This window comes from Chiloscyllium plagiosum, unplaced genomic scaffold, assembly GCF_037043375.1.
Source record: "Chiloscyllium plagiosum isolate Xiang-an unplaced genomic scaffold, Cpla_swu_hap1 HiC_scaffold_4, whole genome shotgun sequence".
In the NCBI taxonomy this organism is placed as follows: Eukaryota; Metazoa; Chordata; class Chondrichthyes; order Orectolobiformes; family Hemiscylliidae; genus Chiloscyllium; species Chiloscyllium plagiosum.
The window spans coordinates 11,068,090-11,093,018 of NW_028270142.1; the positions used below are offsets into that span (position 1 = coordinate 11,068,090).

Genomic DNA, 24,929 nt, shown 5'->3' on the forward strand with positions numbered 1-24,929 from the left:
GGTGGGGTCATGGTCAAGGGGGCAGTAGGAGGAGGTGTCCGCGAGCTGGCGTTTAGCCTCAGCGGTGTAAAGGTCAGTGCGCCAAACTACTACCACGCCTCCCTTGTCTGCCGGTTTGATAGTGAGGTTGGGGTTGGAACGGAGGGAGTGGAGGGCTGCACGTTCTGAGGGTGAGAGGTTGGAGTGGGTGAGAGGGGTGGAGAGATTCAGACGGTTAATGTCGCGGCGGCAGTTGGCTATGAAGAGATCGTGGGCAAGTAAGAGGCCAGCACAGGGTGTCCAGGTGGATGGGGTGTGTTGGAGGCGGGAGAAGGGGTCGTCAGAGGGTGGGCGAGAATCCTGGTTGAAGAAGTAGGCGCGGAGGCGAAGGCGGCGGAAGAATTGTTCGATGTCTCGCCGCGTGTTGAACTCGTTAATCCGGGAGCGTAGGGGAATGAAGGTGAGGCCTCTGCTGAGGACTGACCTTTCATCCTCAGAGAAGGGTAGTTCTGGAGGGATAGTGAAAACACGGCAGGGCTGGGAGTTAGGACCTGGTGTGGGGCTGGAGCTGGGAGTTAGGACCTGGTGTGGGGCTGGAGCTGGGAGTGGGGGCGGGGTTGGGCGTGGGGGCAGGGACGGAGATCGGCGTGGGGGCGGGGTTAGGCGTGGTGACAGAGATCGGCGTGGGGGCGGAGACGCATGCGGCGGAGTAGTCATACTGGTTAGTGATGTCACTGGCGGCCGGCATGGGGCCCAACTATGCCTGCCTCTTCGTCGGATATGTGGAACAGTCCATCTTCCGCAGCTACACTGGCACCACACCCCATCTTTTCCTCCGCTACATCAATGACTGTATCGGCGCTACCTCGTGCTCCCACGAGGAGGTTGAACAACACCTTCCACCCCGACCTCCAATTCACCTGGACCGTCTCAGACTCCGCCCTCCCATTCCTAGACCTCTCCATTTCTAGCTCGGGCGACCGAATCAACACGGACATTTACTATAAACCGACCGACTCCCACAGCTACCTAGACTACACCTCCTCCCTCCCTGCCCCCTGTAAAAACACCAGCCCATATTCCCAATTCCTTTGTCTCCGCCGCATCTGCTCCCAGGAGGACCAGTTCCAATACCGTACAACCCAGATGGCCTCCTTCTTCAAAGACCGCAATTTCCCCTAAGATGTGATCGACGATGCCCTCCACCGCATCTCCTCCACTTCTCGCTCCTCCGTCCTTGAGCCCCGCCCCTCCAACCGCCACCAGGACAGAACCCTACTGGTCCTCACCTACCACCCCACCAACCTCCATATGCAGCATATCATCCGCCGTCATTTCCGCCACCTCCAAACGGACCCCACCACCAGGGATATATTTCCCTCCCCTCTCCTATCAGCGTTCCGAAAAGACCACTCCCTCCGTAACTCCCTCGTCAGGTCCACAGCCCCCACCAACCCAACCTCCACTCCCGGCACCTTCCCCTGCAACCGCAAGAAATGCAAAACTTGCGCCCACACCTCCCCCCTTACTTCCCTCCAAGGCCCCAAGGGATCCTTCCATATCCGCCACAAATTCACCTGCACCTCCACACACATCATTTATTGCATCCGCTGCACCCGATGTGGCCTCCTCTATATTGGGGAGACAGGCCGCCTACTTGCAGAATGTTTCAGAGAACACCTCTGGGACATCTGGACCAACCAACCCAACCAACCCGTGGCTCAACACTTCAACTCCCCCTCCCACTCCACCAAGGACATGCAGGTCCTTGGCCTCCTCCAACGCCAGACCATAGCAACACGACGGTTGGAAGAAGAACGCCTCATGTTCCGCCTAAGAACCCTCCAACCACAAGGGATGAACTCAGACTTCTCCAGTTTCCTCATTTCCCCTCCCCCCACCTTGTCTCAGTCAAATCCCTCGAACTCAGCACCGCCTTCCTAACCTGTAATCTTCTTCCTGACCTCTCCACCCCCACTCCCACTCCAACCTATCACCCTCACCTTGCCCTCCTTCGACCTATCGCATTTCCAATGCCCCTCCCCCAAGTCCCTCCTCCCTACCTTTATCTTAGCCTGCTGGACACACTTTCCTCATTCCTGAAGAAGGGCTCATGCCTGAAACTTCGATTCTCCTGCTCCTTGGGTGCTGCCTGACCTGCTGTGCTTTTCCAGCAACACATTTTCAGCTCAGAATTCCTTACATGCCAAACAGAATAAGCAGCAAGTGATAAGACAGAGCTAAGCTAACCATGCTGGACTGGGTGTCTCCCATCTTGTGTCACAAAACCCGAACTGGAAATAGGAAAGTTCTGACCTCTGTCTTTTGCCTTTCTTCTGTATCAAGCTTTGCTAATTCTAATCCTACGTACCAAATTCGGAACTCATCTAATACTAACTGCACACCTACACCCAAGTCTAATATTAATATGAGCTTAGAATTAGTGTGATCTCAAATGAGAGTTTTTTTATCCCATTAGGTCAGTGATTTCCAGGCTCTGTATCAGATTTCAGAAAACAGCCACATTTGAATGCTTTGCCATGTACGGTTCTCTTTCAGAAATTCAAAACTGGCCAATCTCTTCAAGATAGAGGTATACAAGTTTTAAAAGCCAAGTTTGAAAAATAATGTTGTAACTTAAAACAAAATGCCTTCCAAATTCAAGACTACCTTGATCAACATAGCAGAGACAGTTTAATAAAATATAGGTATTCAACAATCCAACCCAAAGAATTTGCAATCTATTCGTATCATTGAAATTTCTCATTCCTGGAACCAGGTATTAAATTGATTTTTGATGCTTCATTTCTCAGTCCAGAACAGTGTTATAGGATCTTCTGCTTCCAATTCGGCAGCAGGTGAAGGCTTGGTTTAATATTTTGTCTGAAAAGGTAGTTCCTTCTACTTTAGAATATTTCCACATTACTCACTGCTTTATTTGCTGCTAATGTAGGGTGGGCCTTCAACCATCATCTTTCAACTCAATAATCCTAATAAATACATACATTATCTTGTTTGCTTCTAACTAAAGTAATTTTCTCCAAGGGCCATTACTGATATGAATTTATTTGACCAGTTCATTAGCTATTTGCTCACCTTAATAGTAATGACCTATTATGAAACAACTATTTTTATCAGATTAGCTGCGTTTACTAGCTCCCCTCCAACTGTTATACTGATAACGTGTAAACAAGACATTCAGGTTTGCTGGAAAAGTAAACGTGACTTTCAAAGTTAGAAAATCACCTTGATGGAAATAAGCTCCAAGTCATTTTGGTTCAAGCCCTGCTCCAGAGAAGCAGCACAGAACTCAAGGGGACACTTCATATGAGCGTGCTGTTCGCAAACTGACCAGTTTTCTTCCCGCTGTAGTTGCAACTGCATGTCAAAAATACTTCATTGGCTGTGCAGTATTTGGGATGAATTGAATTTATAAAAGATTCTATATCAACAGGAGTTTACGCTTTCTTTCTTAGATTACTGTGTATGTAAATGTTTACTCTTCATTAAGTACTTCAAGTCATGAGGTAGCATCCAACAGATATAGTTTTTAAAATTATACAGTTTTGTGACATAATATTTTGACAGAATATTTAGCTGCCTTTCTTTCACTGATTTACAAAAGAAAACTATGTTGCATAGCACTATTCACAGCAATTAAAATGCTGTTAGATAGTTATGACAACTATTTGTGGGCAGCATGGTGGCTCAGTGGTTAGCACTGCTGCCTCACAGTGCCAGGGACCTGGGTTAATTCCCGCCTCAGGCGACTGTCTGTGTGGAGTTTGCACATTCTGCCCATGTCCGCGTGGGTTTCCTCTGGGTGCTCCGGTTTCCTCCCACAATCCAAAGATGTGCAGGCCAGGCTAAATTGCCCATAGTTAGGGGTAAGTATAGGGAAGGGGAATGGGTCTGGGTGGGTTACTCTTCGGAGGGTTGGTGTGGACTGTGGAGGCTTCTGTGTGACAGTCAGAATCTTTTCCTCAGAGTTGAAATTTCTAATACTAGGGGGTATGCATTTAAGGAGAAAGTGAGGTCTGCAGATGCTGGAGATCAGAGTTGGAAATGTGTTGCTGGAAAAGCGCAGCAGGTCAGGCAGCATCCAGGGAACAGGAGAATCGACGTTTCGGGCATAAGCCCTTCTTCAGGTATGCATTTAAGGTGAGAGGGGGAAGTTCAAAGGAGGTGTGAGAGGCATGTTTCTTTTACACAGAGTGGTAAGAGTTTGCAACGCGCTGACGTGGTGGTGGAGGAAGCAGATACAATAGGGACATTTAAGGGACTGTTAGGTAAGCACATGAATATGCTAGGAATGGAGAGATATGGTTCAAGGGCAGGCAGATGGGATTAGCTTAATTTAGCATCATGATCAGCACAACATTGTGTGCCAAAGGGCCCATTCTTGAGCTGTACCGTTCTATGTAATATCCCACTGGCTGCTTCTTTTAAACCACAGGATCAAATCCATTAGGACCCAGGACTTAATTTGATTATTTTAAAGCTTAATTGCTTGTTGCCCTGCATAGGTAAATCATCATTGGGTCAGTTTTGATATTTAGCAATCAATGGATAAAATACAATGGCTTACTCACCATTTAACATCACTGATGTCAAAACCTTAGTCTCATTTGAATTTGGCAATTGAACTGTAGATGCCAAACATGATTGTTGCAGTTCAGCCTCAGGAATGTCAGCTCGCTTGATTAAAGCCCAAAAGTAGGAACAAGGAAAGGATAAATATAATGCTGGTCCTGCAGTGTCCTCCAGTTTTAAAAAGATGGGATGGGGGCATCACTGGCCAACTAGCATTTATTGCCTCTCCCTAATTGCTCTGCAGAAGATGGTAAACAGCCCTTTTTGAACTAATGCAGTCAGTGTGATGAAGGTACCTGTACAGGATTGCTGGTTAGAGATCCTGTGAAGAAGGGACTGTGATATATTCAAAATCAGAACAGTGTGAGAACCGGAGGCAATGGTGTTCTCAAACGCCTGTTGCTGTTCTTGTGGCCACACAAGTAGATACTGGTAGGAATTACAAATTTGTGGGATGGTGCCAAAGAATAAGAAATCTTACTGAGTTTCTGCAGCACATCTGGAACAAACTGCAGCCACATTCTGCTCATCACAGTGATACTGAATGTTCAAGACAGGATGCTGATCAAGCAGCTGTTATTAAGGCTGCACCTATCCAGGCAGGTGGGCTGCATTCCAATGCATTCTTGATTTGTGTCTTGTAGGTAACAGACAGATTGAGGATTCAAGAAGTCATTCACGTACTGCAGCATGAATGCAGTATTTATGTGGTGTGTCCAATAACATTTCTGCTCAATAGTAACCCCCAGGTAAGGAATTCAATGATCTTCATTCTTTAGAATGTCAAGTGGAGATGGTTAAACTTTCTCAGCCATTGTGTGGCATCAATCTTACTTCCTGTAGTGCAGTCCAAACCTGGATATTGTCCAGGAATTCCTGCATCCAGGCAAAGATTACTTCATTGTCTGAGGAATTGCAAATGGAACTGAACATAGTAATAATCTATATACATCTCCACTTCTGACCTTGTGTTGGAAGTAAGATCATTGATGAAACAGCTGAAGGTGGCTGGATGTAGATCACTATGTTGAGAAACCTCTGCAAAGATGTTCTCGAGCTGAGGTTGCACAGCAGCCACCTTTCTTTGTCCTTAATTTTATTAAACAAATTACAAAACAGTTTACAAAAAACATTGACAGCTGTACACAAAAGACAGCAGTTTTACAAGGGAGAGGAGCAGCAAAGCTAGGCCCCGAACCCTACCGTTCAACCATTTTACAGGGAGAGGAGGACAAACCTCAAATCCCAGTTCCACATATGACAAGACAGTGACAATGACATTTGTACATTAGACAATACCGTTACATACAAAAGTGCAGACAATACAGACCCAGCAAGCCCCCGCCCCTCCCATCTCCTTTGTCCTTAATACTACTCCAGCCAATTAAGATCGTTATCTCAGTACAGAATGATTCTACATGGGATTCTCAATGCTTCACTGGGTCAAATGTTATTCTGAGACTAAGAGTAATTACTTTCACCTCACATTTATGTGCAGTTAGAAGGAATACTCCTGTACCTTTTGGTTTCATAAAGCATTTGATGCTTAAAATAGTTCTTGATCAAAAAAAAAGTACACATGAGCAGAATGATCTTTTTGCAAGTCGGCCTCTGCACAAGTTAAATGAGGCAATTAAAAAAATGAGAACTTTTCAAGTGTATTAATGCCCATTAACACTGATTCTCCCCAAACCCTGTACAGTATGCCGTCTATTAAGATTCCTAGGAATCTTTCAACTTCAACTTAAGTACTGCATTTTATCTTTTACACTGCGAATTCTATTTTTTTTTGTTTCTTTCAGATGTAATATGCATGCTTCTATGAATATAAAAAGAATCAGAAACTTGCTCATTCAAAAGCACAATTTTGGCAAAAGAAAATACCTCAGTGTGGCTCCCTCGGTTTCCAATACATCTCCATCTTTTAGGTATGTGTACTGTTTGTCACAGGTTCTGATTGTCTCTTTTTGAGGTGGACTGCGTGAAAGTTTTCTAATTTGAAGATGACTACCTTCTAAAATTCAAAAAAATAGATTAAAAACAGTAATATTCTAACCTATTTTCAAATTTTACGAGACTATCATAGACCTAGCTAAGATATAGAGTGTTCACAAATCTGAAAACAAAAGGAAATAGATGCACAGTATGCACAAATGAACTAATGTCTGGGGTTCACTGATGAAACTCAAAATAAACCTTGTGCTTATACATCGTAGTATTGAATACTCAAACAGAAAACAAAATTTATATTGGTAATATGCAGTTTGCTTGAGTTTCTGTACAAGTTTTTTTTGTCCTTTAGGTCTTGATCTTATGACAGAACTCAAATAGAAAATATCCTGTCGGTCACCTCTATTTTGAACCTATTGACACATTTTGGAATTGGATAAGAGGAGTCATGGACTCAAAATGTTATCTTTATGTTTTTCTCTCCACAGATGTAATCAGACTTGCTGAATTTCTCCAGCACTTTTCGATTCTATTTTAGATCTCCAGTATTTTACTTTTATACTATTGTACTTATATAGTGCCTTTAACAGAAAGAACACCCAAGACTTTTACTGTTAAAAGAGAGTTGGGGGTGGTGAGACTTGGCTTAGCGGTGAAGGGGAAAGCAGCAATAACCACTACAAAAAAAAACTCAATCTTCGTAAAAATGTAGTCCAGGAGAGTCTAAAATTTGTTTTTGGACTAATGGCAGAAAGGGCCAGGCAAGATAGTTTGTGGCGGTGGAATGTCATAATTAATTTGGCTTCATCAGCAACTTGTCCTGACAAAGAGCTACACATCTAATGCTCATTTCTTACAAACATGAAGTACCATCTTCACAATGAGAACACTCTCCATCATTTTGTGTTGCACTACTACTATGCAAAATGGGATAGATTCAGAACAGGTCTCACAGGTCAAACTTCAAACTAACCTCGAGACTGTGGGCCATCAGTAACAGCAGATTGTGATCACAGCCTCTTGTCAAACTGCAATCACTCACTCTACCACTAACATCAAGCCAGGGGTCCAATCCTGGTTCAATAATTGCTGTGGAAAAGAACGCTATTAGCAGCATCAAGTATACCAAAAAGGTGACATACTGCCACTAACACTATAGGGGGAGCTAAGAGATACTATAACAAATGGATCATACTAAAGCTGTCCAGTTATTCCATAGGAGAAAGTGAGGACTGCAGATGCTGGAGATCAGAGCTGAAAAATGTGTTGCTGGAAAAGCGCAGGTCAGGCAGCATCCAAGGAGCAGGAGAATCGACGTTTCGGGCATAAGCCCTTCTTCAGGAATGAGGAAGGTGTGCCAAGCAGGCTAAGATAAAAGGTAGGGAGGAGGGACTTGGGGGAGAGGCGCTGGGAATGCGATAGGTGGAAGGAGGTTAAGGTGAGGGTGATAGGCGGGAGAGGGGGTGGGAGCGGAGAGGTCGGGAAGAAGATTGCAGGTCAAGAAGGCGATACTGAGTCCGAGGGTTGGGACTGAGATAAGGTGAGGGGAGGGGAAATGAGGAAGCTGGAGAAATCTGCATTTATCCCTTGTGGTTGGAGGGTTCCTAGGCGGAAGATGAGGTGCTCTTCCTCCAGGCGTCGATTTGCCATGGACTGGTGATGGAGGCGGCCAAGGACCTGCATGTCCATGGCGGAGTGGGAGGGGGAGTTAAAGTGTTCAGCCAGGGGGCGGTTGGGTTGGTTGGTGCTGGTGTCCCAGAGGTGCTCTCTGAAACGTTCCGCAAGTAGGCGGCCTGTCTCCCCAATGTAGAGGAGGCCACATCGGGTGCAGCGGATGCAGTAAATGATGTGTGTGGAGGTGCAGGTGAATTTTTGATGGATATGGAAGTGTCCCTTGGGGCCTTGGAGGTGTGTGAGGGGGGAGGTATGGGCGCAAGTTTTGCATTTCTTGCGGTTGCAGGGGAAGGTGCCGGGAGTGGAGGTTGGGTTGGTGGGGGGGTGTGGACCTGACGAGGGAGTCGCGGAGGGAGTGGTCTTTCTGGAACGCTGATAGGGGAGGGGAGGGAAATATATTCTTGGTGGTGGGGTCTGTTTGGAGGTGGCGGAAATGCCGAAGGATGATACGATGTATCTGGAGGTTGGTAGGGTGGTAGGTGAGGACCAGTGGGGTTCTATCCTGGTGGCGATGGGAGGGGCGGGGATCAAGGGTGGAGGAACGGGAAGTGGAGGAGATGCAGTGGAGAGCATCATCAACCGCATCTGAGGGGAAATTGCGGTCTTTGAAGAAGGAGGCCATCTGGGTTGTTCAGTATTGGAATTGGTCCTCCTGGGAGCAGATGCGGCGGAGGTGAAGGAATTGGGAATATGGGATGGCGTTTTTACAAGGGGTAGGGTGGGAGGAGGTGTAATCTAGGTAGCTGAGAGAGTCGGTCGGTTTATAGTAAATGTCCGTGTTGAGTCGGTCGCCCAAGATAGAAATGGAGAGGTCTAGGAAGGGGAGGGAGGAATCTGAGACGGTCCTGATAAATTTGAGGTCGGGGTGGAAGGTGTTAGTAAAGTGGATGAACTGTTCAACCTCCTCTTGGGAGCACGAGGTAGCGCCGATACAGTTATCGATGTAGTGAAGGAAAAGGTGGGGAATCTACTGAGTTTCTCTAGCAATTTCTGTATTTGTTTCAGATTTTCAGCATCTCAGTTCTTGGCTTTATTTTCGGCCTGCTAATTTGCTGTTTATATCATTGAGATCCAATGAATTAAAATACAAGTTGATTTAGAATGATAGTAAATCAGCAAGACAGACAAATTCCAAGTATTATAACTTATCCTGTTACATATTGTGCTGCATTGGAGATTTACACTAACTCTTGATTTAAAACACTTCTGTTTAGAGTTTTGAAAAACCACCTACAATTATTTGCCGAGTTACTCCTATTCCTGGAAAACATAAAACCACTTTGCATTTGTAATACAGCATTAACAGAGTAAAATTTTACAACAAACATTATCAAACAAATCTGACACTGATCTATACCAAAAAAAAGTTCAGGCAGAATTTTATTTCATTTGGTCACATGAGCATCACAGCTAAGGATAGCACACTTGCCCTTGCCTAACTATCCTTAAAAGGGGTCTTGTGGAGACCCCTCTGCAGCTCATATAGAGTAGGAACACCTGGGCATACGCAAAAGGAGGCTAACCTAGCACCATTGCAAACAATTTTACAGAACCCCCAGCTTTACCACCATCCACTTAGAAGCTATAAAATCACAGCACACATTCCTGGATGCAGTTAGCATTGTTATTTTAATTTACCAGAGCTCTGTTTTAGAAGTTCCACAGGAAGAAGGTAATCATAATCTATTCCTAGAGGCAAATTTTAACAATATTGCTTTCACTTGGCAAAGCGTAAAGAAATACTCTTGATATTCACAAAGTACCATTAATTTCAGCATGCACGTTCACTATTAAAAAAAACTGGAAATGCATATGGCTACTTTTAATGATCAGATATTAGTGACTGGGAGACCACTTGGCTCAGCACACTCACCATCAACAACATCCTTCAGTATATCTGGTATGCCTCCAACATGATCTATGTGCCAGTGTGTCACCAGAATTTCTTGAATACTGGCATTCAGTTGGGTCAAAGTTTCTTTTAAAGTGTTGATGTATTCAGGCACGCCTGGCTCACCTGTGTCGATCAAGAATCGTCTGGAGAAAAATATTACAATATTCAGTATCAATTTGATATATTTTCAAACTACATTAACTGTTTGACTTTTTCACCTACTACTAACTGCAGGACTACTTCCTAAAACAATGATGCAAATAAACATACCACCATAGTTTTTAAAAAATTATTTGAGGGATAAGATTTATTTCATAATGCTACATTTTTACTTTTGACAATTATCTTACAGTCAGTGAGAAATACACCTGATTCAAATCCTAAGAAACTTGAGGATCTGAAACCTAAACACAGGCTGAGGTAACTCAGGAACAACCACTTAACAGATGCTCTTAATAACTTTGGCAGCAATGGCTTCTCAATGCAAATAACATGGTAAAATGGCTTCTAGGCTGCAAATTGACTATTCTGCTAAAGCTACATAAAATAGCTTTTAACATACGAGCTGCTAATTCTGCTATGACTGCATAATTGATTAATCACTGTCTGCTTCAATAGCGATTAGCAAACAATGCTCCTTTTAGAGCATTGAAATAACTAGACAAGACATTACTGGCCATCTTAGCTGACCTTCAGATGCAGGTACAATGGCTCAGTTAGTGAGATAAGAATTGGAAAACAAAGTTAGTTCCCAGGAAATATCATTGGACTGAGTAATTGTCAAATAAAGTGGTATAGAGTATTGATTGGTAATGGGATGTAGGTTTGCTCGCTGAGCTGAAAAGTTCATTTCCAGACGTTTCATTACCTTACTAGCTAACATCTTCATGCGAAACAATGTTGAAAATTCCTGCTTTCTATTTCTATGTTTGGGTTGGTGATATCATTTCCTGTGGTGAAGTCACTTCCTGTTCCTTTTCTCAGGGGGTGGTAGATGTGGTCTAACTCGGTGTGTTTGTTGATAGAGTTCTGGTTGGAATGCTATGCTTCTAGGAATTCTTGTGCATGTCTTTGTTTGGCTTGTCCTAGGATGGATGTATTGTCCCAGTTGAAGTGGTGTCCTTCCTCATCTGTATGTGAAGATACTAGTGGGGTACCAAAATGTCTGGAAATGAACCTTTCAGCTCAGCAAGCAAATCTACATCCAAAATCTCAATCTGAGCTACAAATCTTCTCAAAACTCGCTACTAATTGGTAATTGTTTGGATGTACATGGTCTCTACCCTTCTTTAAGAAAAGTATAAAAATGTCTTTGTTTTAAGCCACGTGCGCAGCTTCCCTGAGGAACACAGAAGTGTATAAGCACTGGACACTCTGTGCCCGGCCGTATGAAAAATAAAGAGTGAAGTCTTAAAAGCCAGACCGATTGAGAGGTTTTTAATAACCGATCATGGATCTTCATCTGGCGACATGACTTGGATTCGGTGCGGACCAATTGTGGACAGCGGTGTAAGAGCTTTGAGACCTTCACTATTGAGTGTAGAGGAATTGGCCGGCCAGACGTGAGTATGTTCTCCGTTTGGTTTTCCCCTCATTCAAGTCGTGGTTGACTCGACCCCTCACTGTCTATCATCTAAATCCAGCCCGAAAAGGATTGGTCCTGGTAAGAGTTCACAGAAAAAAAGGAGTCCAAGACCTGCATAAAGTAGTACTTCAAATGAGTCGGGGACTCAGATTCGGTTGGTGTTGTCTAAATTGATTTCCAAATTGTTGTGTGAAAGATGAAATAAGGAAGTATCACAATACATTATAACGAGACTGTCGGGGGTTTTTGGAAAGATGTGAGCAGAGACAAGGCTCCAACCCACGTAAAGTCAGAATTTGTTGTCCAGGAAGAGACTCACTAATTTTTTGCAAAATAATCCCTTTTCCCAACGACTAAGTAACTTTCCTTTGAAATCGGTGCCTTGCAAGCAGGAACCTACAGTCTTTTGTTGAAAACAGACAGTATCCCTTAGTGATTGACACGGGAGCCTCAATGTCGTCGGTGAAATCTGAATTGAATTTATTGTCACGTGTATCAAGGCACAGTGAAAAGCTTTATCTTGCAAGCAATACAGGCAGATCACATAGTTTAGCATAGATAGTAAATAAGATTAGATTACTTACAGTGTGGAAACATGCCCTTCGGCCCAACAAGTTCACACCGATCCGCCGAAGCGCAACCCACCCATACCCCTTCATCTAATACTACGGGCAACTTAGCATGGCCAATTCGCCTGACCTGCACATCTTTGGACTGTGGGAGGAAACCGGAGCACCTGGAGGAAACCCATGCAGACATGGGGAGAATGTGCAAACTCCACACAGACAGTCAGTCGCCTGAGGCAGGAATTGAACCCGGGTCTCTGGCACTGTGAGGCAGCAGTGCTAACCACTGTGCCACCCACTGATATAATAGGTAAACAGTGACAAAAACAAAAACACAGGTACAGGCGAATGTTAAGAGTTTGAGAGTCCATTCAGTATTCTAACACCAATAGGGTAGAAACTGTTGCGAAACCTTCTGGTGCATGTGTTCAGGCTTCTGTACCTTCTCCCTGATGGTAGAGGTTGTCGAAAAACATTGCCAGGGTGGGATGGATCTTTGAGAATGCTGCTGCCTTTCCTTGACAGTGGGCCTGGTGGATGGATTCTATAGATGGGAGGTTGGCCTTTGTGATTATCCGGGCAAAGTTGACCACTCTCTGTAACTGACTCCCATCTTAAATGGTACACTTGCCATGTCAGGTAGTGATACATCCAGACAGAATGCTCTCGATGGCGCATGTATAAAAGTTGGCAAAGGGATTTGCTGTCATGCCAAATTTCCTCAGCTGCCTGAGGAAGAAGAGATGTTGTTGGGCCTTTGTAACCAGTGTGTCCACCTGAAGAGTCCAAGAAAGCTTGTTATGGATGACCACTCCCAGGAGCTTGACATTCTCCACTCGTTTCACCTCTGTGGTGTTAATGTGTAGGGGGAGGGGTGGCATGGGTAACATCCCGCCAAAAGTCAATAATGGGTTCCTTGGTTTTGCCGGCATCGAGAGCTAGGTTGTTCTCAGTGCACCATTTTCCCAGGTCTTCCACCTCCCGTCTGTAGTCTGTTTCATCGCCATCTGAGATTTGACCCACTGTGATGGTGTCATCAGTGAACTTGTAAATGGCATTAGTCTGGTATTTGGTGATGCAGTCATGAGTATACAGTGAGTACAGTAGGGGGCTGAGTAAGCACCCCTGGGAGTCTCCTGTGTTGAATGTTAGTGACGATGAAATATTGTCCCCAATCTTCACTGATTGTGGCCTGTGGGTCAGGAAACTGAGGATCCAGTTGCAGAGAGTGGGGCTTAGTCCGGGATCACTAAATTTAGTAATCAGTCTCAAGGGGATAATAGTGTTGAAGGCTGAACTGTAGTCAATGAGTAGGATTCTTACGTAACTGTTCTTGGTGTCAAGATGTTCCAGGGAGGAGTGAAGCGCAAGTGATATGGCATCTGATGTGGATCTGTTGGTCTGATAGGCAAATTGGAATGGGTCAAGAGTAGTGGGGAGATTGGAATTGATAAATGCCATGACCAACCTTTCCAAGCACTTCATGACCACCGAAGTTAAGGCACTGTGCGGTAGTCATTGAGACATGCTGCATGAGCCTTCCCAGGCACAGGGATGATGTTGGCCCTCTTGAAACAGGCAGGGACAGTGGCCTGCTGCAGGGAGAGGTTGAAGATGTCCGAGAAGACCTCTGCCAGTTGATCTGTGCATTCTCTGTGAACATGGCCTGGTACTCCATCTGGTCCCATCGCTGCCATTGGATTCACATGAAGGAAACCTGATCTGCCCTCTGATACAGTGACTGTTGGGATAGGTTCGTAAGGACTTGTTGGAATAGGTGTTACTTCTCCACCGAAATTCTGCTCAAAGCAAGCACAGAAGATGTTGAGACGATCTGGGAGGGATATATCATCATCTGCTATCTTGCACTGTCTCTTTTTAGAACCCGTGATGTCTTTCAGTCCTTGCCATAGTCGCTGGGCGTCTGTCTGGGCATGAACTTTCCAATTTCTAAGACGACCCAAAAATTATTTGGTTTCCAAGGATAAACCCACTGTTATCCAGTCTCTGATCTGATTCCTGTCAATTTCCAAGGCTAGTCCCTGGACCACCGCTTTGTGATTATTATCACATTATCCTACAATCTAATGGGACGAGATCGCCCATGTGCCTTTCAAGTCAAACTCACTTGTTCCCCTAATGGTGTCCAACTTAATTCTTACTCAGTTGAACGCCAACTGTACGTGTCCACTAAATCCCAATGGTGGTCACTTGGCCTTAACCCCCCCAAAGTTCTGGTAGTCATGTCACCCTTGCTTACTTTTTGACAGGCCAAGACCAAAGACCAATCCCTTGAAGATTTTTCAGGGATTTAATTGGTACTGAATGGACTATACAGATCCTGACTCAGGTCTCTGAGCTGGAGGGTGAAGCAGATTATGTTCAAATACCCACTCACCTATGGAAACAGTCAGCTATCTCAACCCCTCACATCACCCAGAAGGTCATTCCACCTTATGCTGAAGACCTGGGCCCTTTGATCCGCTGTGGAACCACCAGAACTGATCCACACTGCTATAATCTACAAACACTACAAAGATGGATGACTATCCTCTATTATTCAAATCCTACCTCTCACAGTGCCACACTCCTGCACCATGAAAGTCAGGATGTCCTTGATTTTGTGCACCCTGATATATGGGCTGAAACGTTCTCTCATGTTGAACTTATAGAATGTGAACCCATTCAGATTGCTTTAAAACCAAATGTTACTCTACCATCCATCCGCCAATACCCGCTGAAACAACAGGCGATACTGAGCCTCACTGCTCTAACTCATGTCTTTCTCCAAGGCATCCTGGTCTGTTGCCAATCACCCTGTAACACTCCAATTATGTCCCAAAACTTGGCAAGCCAGACCAATATGGACTGGTTCAAGACTTAAGAGTTAATAACACTATTGGACAGCCTCTTCATGCCCTGGTCCCAAATCTAGCTCATATTCTACCCTCAGTACCATCAGACACTAAATTTTTTGCTGTTATTGACCTGCAACATGCTTTTTTCTTTCTGCCTCTTCATGAAGACAGTCAGTACCTATTTGCCTTTTGCATTTAATGGCCACCAATTGACATGGACTCGACTATCTCAAGGCTTCAGACATTCTCTGACCCTTTTCTCTCAGGCCTTACGGAAACAATTGCGGTCTAACTCTCACAGTTGGATCTGCACTGATCCAATTTGTAGACGACTTCCTTGTTGCCAGTCTAGATGAAGAGTCTAATTGTTCGGATGTCGTCCTCCTCAACTATCTGAAACACCTGGGCTATGTTATCTCTCCCAAAAAGGTCTCAATTCCACAATGCCTGGCAAAGTTGCAAGGTTTCATCCTGACTCTCACTCTCTTAAATAGAGCCACATCACTCTTATTGTCAACTTCCCGGTCCCAACAACTGTGAAACAGTTCGCCAGTGGCTGGACATGGTCAGCTTCTGCCGACAATGGATCCCTCACGCTGCCCTCCTCGTTAAGGTGTTGACCCCTTTTACTTCCTACGAAGGTACCTTCAATCTCTCCTCAGAGGCAAAGAAGATGAGGCGTTCTTCCTCCAGTTAATTGAGAAACTTGGATTTGGCAGTTGAGAATTTGCATGTCGTGGGCATGTGGAAGGGGGATTTTAGGTGGACGGCCACAAGGCAGTGGAATTGTTCCCTAAAACGCTCCGCAAATTATCATCCTGTCTCCCCGATGTGCAAACAACCACATTGAGAGCAATGGATACAATAGATGAGGTGGCTGGGTATCCACTCCACCCCCCCCCCACTGACCTATCACATTCATCCCCTACCTGCATCCACCTAAATTACGCAACTGAAAACTCCATTCCAACTCCAGTCTTATTTCAAGTCCAAAACTGCCTTCCAGTGATTCAATAAAGGAAACTACAATCAAGATAGATTTTATTTTTTTGGGGGGGGGGAAGGTAGGCGAGGGGGGGCGAGGCGAGGGGGCGAGGCGAGGGGACGCCCCTCCATTTCCCTCCGCCCCCTCCCTCGTTCACTCACCGGGGCCCGGTGCCCACCAGGTAGGTGTTGGTTCCCTGAAGAGTCATCGGGCCCGGGTTACAGCCCAACACCCGCACCACCCGAGCAGACAGATGCTGCACCTTCGACAAGACCGCCACCGCCATATTCACCCCTCCCTCCTCCCCACGGCTCGCCGGACACAGTGCGCATGCGCACCTCCTCGTCCGGGAGACCGTGGATTGTCAGCCCAGCCCCGCTCCTCCACAGGACACTGCGCACGCGCACCTCCTCGGCCGGGAGACCGTGGATTGTCAGCCCAGCCCCGCCCCGCCCCGCCCCGCCCCGCTCCTCCACAGGACACTGCGCACGCGCACCTCCTCGGCCGGGAGACCGTGGATTGTCAGCCCAGCCCCGCCCCGCCCCGCTCCTCCACAGGACACTGCGCACGCGCACCTCCTCGGCCGGGAGACCGTGGATTGTCAGCCCAGCCCCGCCCCGCCCCGCTCCTCCACAGGACACTGCGCACGCGCACCTCCTCGTCCGGGAGACCGTGGATTGTCAACTCAGCCCCGCCCCGCTCCACTCCTCCACAGGACACTGCGCACGCGCACCTCCTCGTCCGGGAGACCGTGGATTGTCAGCCCCGCTCCACTCCTCCACAGGTCACTGCGCACGCGCACCTCCTCGGCCGGGAGACCGTGGATTGTCAGACCAGCCCCGCCCCGCTCCGCTCCGCTCCGCTCCACTCCTCCACAGGACAGCCTGAGCACGCGCGGCCCCACCCCCCATCCCCCGCTGCTCTCCGCCCCCCTCTGCCGGACGGAAGTGGAGGCGCCCCCCTCACGCACGCTACATCTCGAGCCGCCGCCGCGAGGGACGCAGTGCGCACGCGCGCCGCTCTACCCGCCTCAGGAGACAGAGAGACCTGACCTGAAATATTAACTGTGCTTTCTTTCTCCCTATAGATGGTGCTAGACCTGCTGAGTTTCTATAGCCATTTCAGTTTTGGTATACTACCAATTATTGTTTACTACATCTTGTATGAGTACATCCTATTAAACGTAATTCAATAATTAAATAACGAATACAGATTTTTTTCAAAAAAACAACCTTTTGTCCTCACTGCACTCAGATTTACATTGTTTTAGAGCTATGATCATGAATCAATATCCACACATTCCACAACACAGGCAGACTTTAGACCTCATTTGGTGTATCTTCACTGTAAACTAAATGAGGAAATCGTATTCTACTGAGACTAAATTCTTTCCCTGTAAAACCCACACTAGTGTGGTCAAAAGAAAGGTTAAACAGACAACGAGAATGGACTTAAATTCGGAGAAACAGAAATGCAATCAGGGAAGTTACACTCAGTGTTGCAAGTGGTTTTCAGTCCAAAGTTCAATGACTGATTGAGCAAAATGCTCTTTGGAGTCAGCAGTGTTACTGCGGTCAGGAATCTGAACCTTTGATATAAAAAGGGACCTCTTTCAAGTACGAGACTGAAATGTACTAATATGAATAATTTCAGTAATTGTATCACGTCATAGCAATAATGTGCATTTTCAATTCATCTTTAACATAGAAAACTATTTACAGAGAAACTCAAAGTGATATAACCAAACAAAATTGCCCTAGCCAATAAAGGAAATATTTGAAATGATGACAACAATTTTAAATGTGGTAGCCTTTAACAAAGAGGGAGGTAATGAAGCATTAAGGTCAATGCAGTGAATTCCAGAATATGTAGCTAGCTGACTGAATACTGTGCCTCATGAAGTGGGATGCTCAGGAGGCTTTTCCAGCACCACCCTTTTTGACTCTGACTCTCCAGCATCTGCAGTCCTCACTTTCTCCGTATGGTTATACTGTGTATAGCTGGAGGCGAAAGTGAGGGCTGCAGATGCTGGAGATCAGTCAAGATTAGAGTGGTGCGGGAAAAGCACAGCAGATCAGGCAGCAACCAAGGAGCAGGAATCCTGATGAAGGGCTCCTGCCCGAAATGTTGATTTACCTGTATATATCTGTATTTTAACTTTTTTCCTTCATTTCTCTATTCTGTAACTACGGATTGTACTATGTGTTGGTGACATTGTTACACCACAACTAATCTTGTAGCTGAAGAATCTGTACCTCGATACCTTAGTACCTAAGTTGGCAATGTAAGTGGTGACTTATCACCTTTTCACTGTACTCATTTGAGTACATGTGAGTGCAAAGCTAATTTAATTCAAATCTTGCAGACAATTCAAATTTCTACTCCATATTAAATTTTCTCCTCCATTATGATTTTTCACTTACACTTTTCAATGTCAATATGCCACTAATTTAAAATAGGTAATTAGAATTTGGATGTTCTGCTGGTCATTGAAAAATTCTTGAAGTATGTTGGCATTGTTATGTAAGCCCTGCCATTGCAATTCTGCTTGTCATTATTTTATTTTTCATGTGGATTCTTTTCCATTACCTGAATTTTGGGCTGTTCAGTTCTGACATGAGACTACTCATGGCTAGTCCTTACTTAATTTATACATTTGCCAACTTTTGATGTTTAGAACATTAAATAATGCCTAGCTTCCCTTCACCGAGGTTACCTTTTGTAACTGCTTCCAATCAATTGCTTAAACATTTTATTTCCCAACCACCGGGTAGATACTTTGCAATTGACCCAATCTTGGATTTTTGATCATCCTTTTCATTTGGGTTGGTGGGTCTTTTTGAAACAGTTCCCTTTGTTGTGGAAGGAATTCAATTCAGCAAACGGAAACTAAGAGTTAGTAATTACATTATGGAGTAGTAATCCAGAGGCCTGGGCTACTGATCCATGCCATAAGTACAAATCCTTTCACAGCAGCAGGACAATTTAAAATCAGTTAATTATATAATTAAGCCAATAATAATAACCATGAAACAGCTGGATTTTTATAAAAGCATCTTGAATCATAAACATCTTAAATCCCTACAGTGTAAATAGAGGCCATTCAGGAAAATTGATGTTTCGGGCAAAAGCCCTTCATCAGGAATGAGGCTGGGAGCCTCGGGGGTAGAGACATAAATGGGAGGGGGGCCCTAGGGGAAGGTAGCTGAGAGTGCAATAGGTGGATGGAGGTGGGAGTAAAGGTGATAGGTCAGAGGGGAGGGTGGAGTGGATACGTGGGAAGGAAGATGGACAATTAGGACAGGTCATGAAGGCGGTGCTGAGCTGGAAGGTTGGAACTGGGATAAGGTGGGAGGAGGGGAAATGAGGAAACTGGTGAAATCCACAATGACGCCATGGGGTTGGAGGGTCCCAAGGCAGAAGATGAGGTGTTCTTCCTCCAGGTGTCGGGTGGTAAGGGAGTGGCGATGGAGGAGACCCAGGCCCCGCATACCCTTGACGGAGTGGAAGGGGGAGTTGAAGTGTTCAGCCACGGGGTGGTGGGGTTGGTTGGTGCAGGTGTCCCAGAGATGTTCTCTGAAGCGCTCTGCAAGTAGGCCTACCACCCTCATGATGTCCTACCTGTTCATCTTCCTTCCCACCTATCCATTCCACCCTTCCCTCCGACCTATCACCATTACCCCCACCTCCATCCACCTATTGCACTTGCAGCTACCTTTCCCCAGCCTTACTCCCCATCCATTTATCTCTCCACCCCCTAGGCTCCCAGCCTCACTTCTGATGAAGGGCTTTTGTCCGAAACATTGATTTTCCTGTTCCTCGGATGTTGCCTGACCTGCTGTGCTTTTCCAGCACTACACTCTTGACTCTAATATCCAGCATATACAGTCCTCACTTTCGCCTAGAGGCCATTCAGTCCATCGAGTCTGCTCAGGGCATCCTACCCAAACCCCACCGTAACCTTGCATGGGGTTTTACCATGGCTAATCTTACCTAGCCTGCACTTTCCTGGACACTACAGTACAATGTTTAGCATAGCCAATCCATCTAAATTGCACGTCTTTGTACTATGGGAGGAAACTGGAGCACCCAGTGGAAACCCACACAGACATCACGAGAACATTCAAACTCTACACAGACATCGCCCAAGGGTGGAATCAAAACCATGTCTCTGGTGTGGTGAGGCAATAGTGCGAACCACTGTGCTGCCCAATGTATTGGTCTCTATGTCATCCAAATTTACAGTAATGTGTTTGGCCCTCTCAATTAATCTAACAGGTTACTAAGTTATTCAAGAAGACCATCTTATCAAGGGCAATTAACAAAGGGTAATAACAAAGATTGGCCTTGTCAGTGATTCCTAAAGCCCATGAATTGACATTAACAACCAATTTAATAATTTCATTGGGAGATAAAGTTAATCCACCAAATTATTTAAACCCCACGTGCCTCACTAGAAAGAATCCAATAAATCTGCTAAATAATGAAAAACCAAAAGAACTTCAGATACTGGAAATCAGAAACCAAAATAGAAATTGCAAGAAAAATCAGAGTTAGTGTTTTGGGTCCAGTGCCCCTTCTTTAGAACTGTTCTGAGGACAGGTCACTGGACCTGAAATGTGAACTCTGATTTCTCTCCACAGGTTTTGCCAGACCTGAAATTTTCAACCAATTTCTGTTTTTGTTTCTGTTAAATAATGATGCTTCAATAGAATGTGACAAATAAATGAATGGAGTTCAGTGAAATTCTTCCTTTCATCCTCTCTTTCTATGTCTCCCACAAATATTTCTTACATCAATAACCATGAAATTTACACCATCTATACCATTATCTGCTCTTCCCAATTCCTCATTTACCCGATCCCCAAATACGTTTTTATGCAAAGGTGTACACCTTGTCAGTAATCACCCCTTAATCCCCATTCCTTTGAAAAGATCACTCCTATTGTTATTGGGTCATATGAAATTTTCAAGGCAAAGATGGATAAATCTTTGTTAATTAAGAATATCAAAAGATATAAGATATGAGCCACAATCGATTGGAATAGTGGAAGAGGCTTGAGTAGCTTAATTTGCCTCCTCCAGTTTCTATGTTTCTATATACAATTCACCCTCACTCCACAACTATTCACAGCACCTCTATATTTCTTTGGGACAAAATTCTCTGTTTCAAAAATTCTTTGAGAAATCCTCTTTTCTCTGTGACTGCTCTCAATCCTATGAAACTACTCACTACCTGAAAATATATCTCACTTCTCCAATCTCTGAGCTATTCCTACTGTTTCACAATAAAAATATGCTCATTTCACATTAGCAAAACCACATTATTTCTACTTCCTTATAGAGCAATGCACCCTCTACAATCCTGAAATCAAAATTATCCTTTTGTCCTATGTATTAACTTTAATGTTTCATATTAATTTATTTTATCTCATAATCTCCCTTTCATAAATTTTACATTTATATAAAAAATAATAATTCCATTTTAATTGATTGATGGGTCCTTGGCAGCATGGTTTAGAAGTTGACTAAAAGATAGGAAACAGAGGTATATAATTCCTACAAAGAGGCCATTGAGTCTGCACCAACCCTCTGAAGAGCATCCCAAACAGTCCCAGGTCGCACCCTATCCCTGTAACCCCATGTTTACTATGGCGTGTCCAACTAACCTGCATATCGTTGGACTGTGGGAGAAAACTGCAGCAGCCGATGGAAACTCACATGGGCCAGTGAGAACATGCACACAGTCAGCAAAGGCTGGAATCAAACCCAGGTCTCTGTTGCTGTGAGGCAGCAGTGTTAACTACAGAGCCATCATGCTGCCCTATCGATGGGCGGTTCTCAGATTGGCCTAGGCGAAATGGGTACTGCAGATTAGAGTCAAGATGAGAGTGGTGTTGGAAAAGCACAGTGGGTCAGGCAGCTTCCAAGGAGCAGGAAAGTCGACGTTTTTTGGCAAAAGCCCTTCAAGTGGAATGGGAAGTATGGTTAGTAGGTTTGCAGCTGACACCAGAATTGGAGGTGGAGTGAACAGAGAAAAATGGTTACCTCAGACTTCAACTGGATCTTGATCAGATGGACCAGTGGCTGATGGAGTTTAATTTAGATAAATGTAAAGTGCTGTATTTTGGAATGGCAAATCAGGGCAGGACTTATACACTTAATGGTAAGGTCCTAGGGATTGTTGCTGAACAAAGAGACCTTGGAGTGCAGGTTCACAGTTCCTTGAAAGTGGCGTACCAGGCAGATAGGATAGTGAAGAAGGTGTTTGGTATGCTTGCTTTTATTGGTCAGTATATTGAGTATCGGAGTTGGAAGGTCATGTTGCAGCTGTACAGGATATTAGTTAGGTCACTTTTGGAAATCTGTGTGAAATTCTGGCCTCCTTGCTATAGGAAGGATGCTGTGAAACTTGAAAAGCTTCAGAAAAAATTTACAAGGATGTTGCCAGGGTTGAAGAGCTTGATCTACAGGGAGACACTGGGGCTATTTTCTCTGGAGTGTCAGAGGCTGAGGGGTGGCATTATAAAAGGTTTATAATACCATGAAAATCATGAATAGGATAAATAGCCAAGGTCTTTTCCCTGGGGTGTGGGAGGCCAGAATAAGAGGGCATAGATTTAAGGTGAGAGGGGAAATATTTAAAAGGGACCTAAGGGGTAATGTTTTCATGCAGAGGATGGTATGTGTATGCAATGAGCTGCCAGAGGAAGTGGTGGAGGCTGGTACAATTGCAACATTTAAAAGGCATTTGGATGGGTATAGGAATAGGAAGGGTTTGGATGGATATGGACCAAGTGCTGGCAAATGGGACTAGATTAATTTAGGACATCTGGTTGGCATGGACAAGTTAGACCAAAGAATCTGTTTCTATGCTGTAGAATTCTACGACTCTATGGTATTCCCCAGGGATAGGTGTTGGAACCTTTGCTTTTTCTGATTAATATAAACAATTTGGAGATGAGCTTTGAGGGCAAATTCTCTACATTTGCAGGTGATACTAAGTTAGGGTGAATAATGAATTGTGAGGATGGTGTTGAGTGACTTCATAGAACATAGAACAGAGAGAGTACAGCACAGTACAGGTCCTTTGGCCCTCGATGTTGTGCCAACCTTTTATCCTACTCTAAGATCAAACTAACCTACATACCCATCATTGTACTATCTTCCATGTGCCTATCCAAGAGTCGCTTAAATGTCCCTAATGTATCTGACTCTACTACCACTGCTGGCAGTGCTTTGCACACACCACTACTCTCTGTGTAAAGAACCTACCTCTGACATCTCCCCTAAACCTTCCTCCAGTCACCTTAAAATTATGCTCCCCCGTAATAGACATTTCCGCTCTGGGAAAAAAGTCACTCGCTATCCACTCTATCTATGCGTCTCAACATCCTGTACATCTCTATCAAGTCACCTCTCATCCTTCTTCACTCCAATGAGCAAAGTCCTCATTTCCTCAACCTTTCTTCTTAGACATGCCCTCCAGTCCAGGCAGCATCCTGGTAAATCTGCTCTGCACCTCCTCTAAAGATTCCACATCCTTTCTTTAATGAGATGACCAGAACTGAACACAATATTCCAAGTGTGGTCAACCAGGGCTCAATAGAGCTGCAGTATAACCTCGCGGCTCTAAAATGTAATCCCCCCGCTAATGGAAGCCAACACACTGTACGCCTTCTTAACAACTCTATCAACCTGGGTGACAACTTTGAGGGACATTGATAAGTTGTCCAAATAGGCAGATAAGTGGCAGATGAATTTCAATGCAGAGAAATGTGAGGTAATGCATTTTGATAAAGGAAAGATGGAGAGATAATAAAAGCTCAATGCTACAACTTCGAGGGGGTACAAGGACAAAGAGACCTAGGGATTCATATGCATAATTCTCTGAAGGCGGCCAGGCAAGTTGAAACAGTTGTTAAGTAGGCTTATAAATAGAGGCGGAAATGTGTTGCTGGAAAAGCGCAGCAGGTCAGGCAGCATCTAGGAAACAGGAGAATCGACGTTTCGGGCATTAGCCCTTCTTCAGGAAGGTTCCTGAAGAAGGGCTAATGCCCGAAACGTCGATTCTCCTGTTCCCTAGATGCTGCCTGACCTGCTGCGCTTTTCCAGCAACACATTTCCATCTCTGATCTCCAGCATCTGCAGACCCCACTTTCTCCTTTACAAATAGAGGCATAGAGTATAAAAGCAACACCTCTATAAATCATTGACCAGATCACATTTGGAGTATTGTGTTCAGTTCTGGGCACTTTAATTGAGGAAGAATGTTAAAGCCCTGGAGACAGTGCAAAGGAGATTTGCTAGAATGGTACCAGGAATGAAGGATTTTAGATACAAGGCAAGATTAGAGATATTAGGCTTATTCTCCTCGGAGCAGAGAAGGTTAAGATCTTATTGAGGCGTTCAAAATTATGAAGAATTTTGACAGGGTAAAAAACGATATTCTGTTTCCACTAGTTGGTGTGTCAGTATCTAGGGGTCACAATTTCAAGAATATCAGCAAGAGTGACATGAGAAAAAGCTCTTTACCCAGAGGGTTGTTAGGATTCGGAATGTGCCACCTGGGAAAGTTGTGGGGTGGATTCCATAGGAGATTTGAAAAGAGAGCTGGATATATATTTGGAAGTGATGAACTGAGAGACCTGCAGAGATAAGGCTAGAGAATGGGACTAACTGGGTGGCACTTTCAGGAACCGGTACAGACACAATGAGATGAATGACCTCCTCCTGTACTGTAAAATTCTATGATTATTTTCAAATTGACTGAATTAATTTAGTTGGAATATTTATGGAATCTTCAAACAACACATGGAGCAAATGCCTGTAGAAAATGGGGAAA

General features: G+C 44.7%; 1 protein-coding gene across 3 annotated transcripts in view; it reads right to left on the reverse strand.

The window, feature by feature from the left end:
- The window catches only part of lactb2 (lactamase, beta 2), a 40,262-nt gene extending 23,858 nt beyond the window's left edge, over positions 1-16,404 (reverse strand). Inside the window, exons 1-4 of one of the 3 annotated variants that reach the window (XM_087985960.1) lie at positions 16,246-16,362; positions 13,710-14,040; positions 10,070-10,233; positions 6,457-6,586 (exon numbers count right to left, since the gene is read on the reverse strand). In XM_087985960.1, coding sequence (XP_087842086.1) covers positions 6,457-6,586; positions 10,070-10,233; positions 13,710-13,726 — 311 coding nt within the window. In that variant the 5' untranslated portion in view covers positions 13,727-14,040; positions 16,246-16,362. Of the gene's footprint in view, positions 1-6,456; positions 6,587-10,069; positions 10,234-13,709; positions 14,041-15,744; positions 16,080-16,245 lie in introns of those variants that run through there. The other 2 variants (XM_087985961.1, XM_043689203.2) reach the window with 2 other exon arrangements.
- Between the last annotated feature and the right edge of the window lie 8,525 nt (positions 16,405-24,929).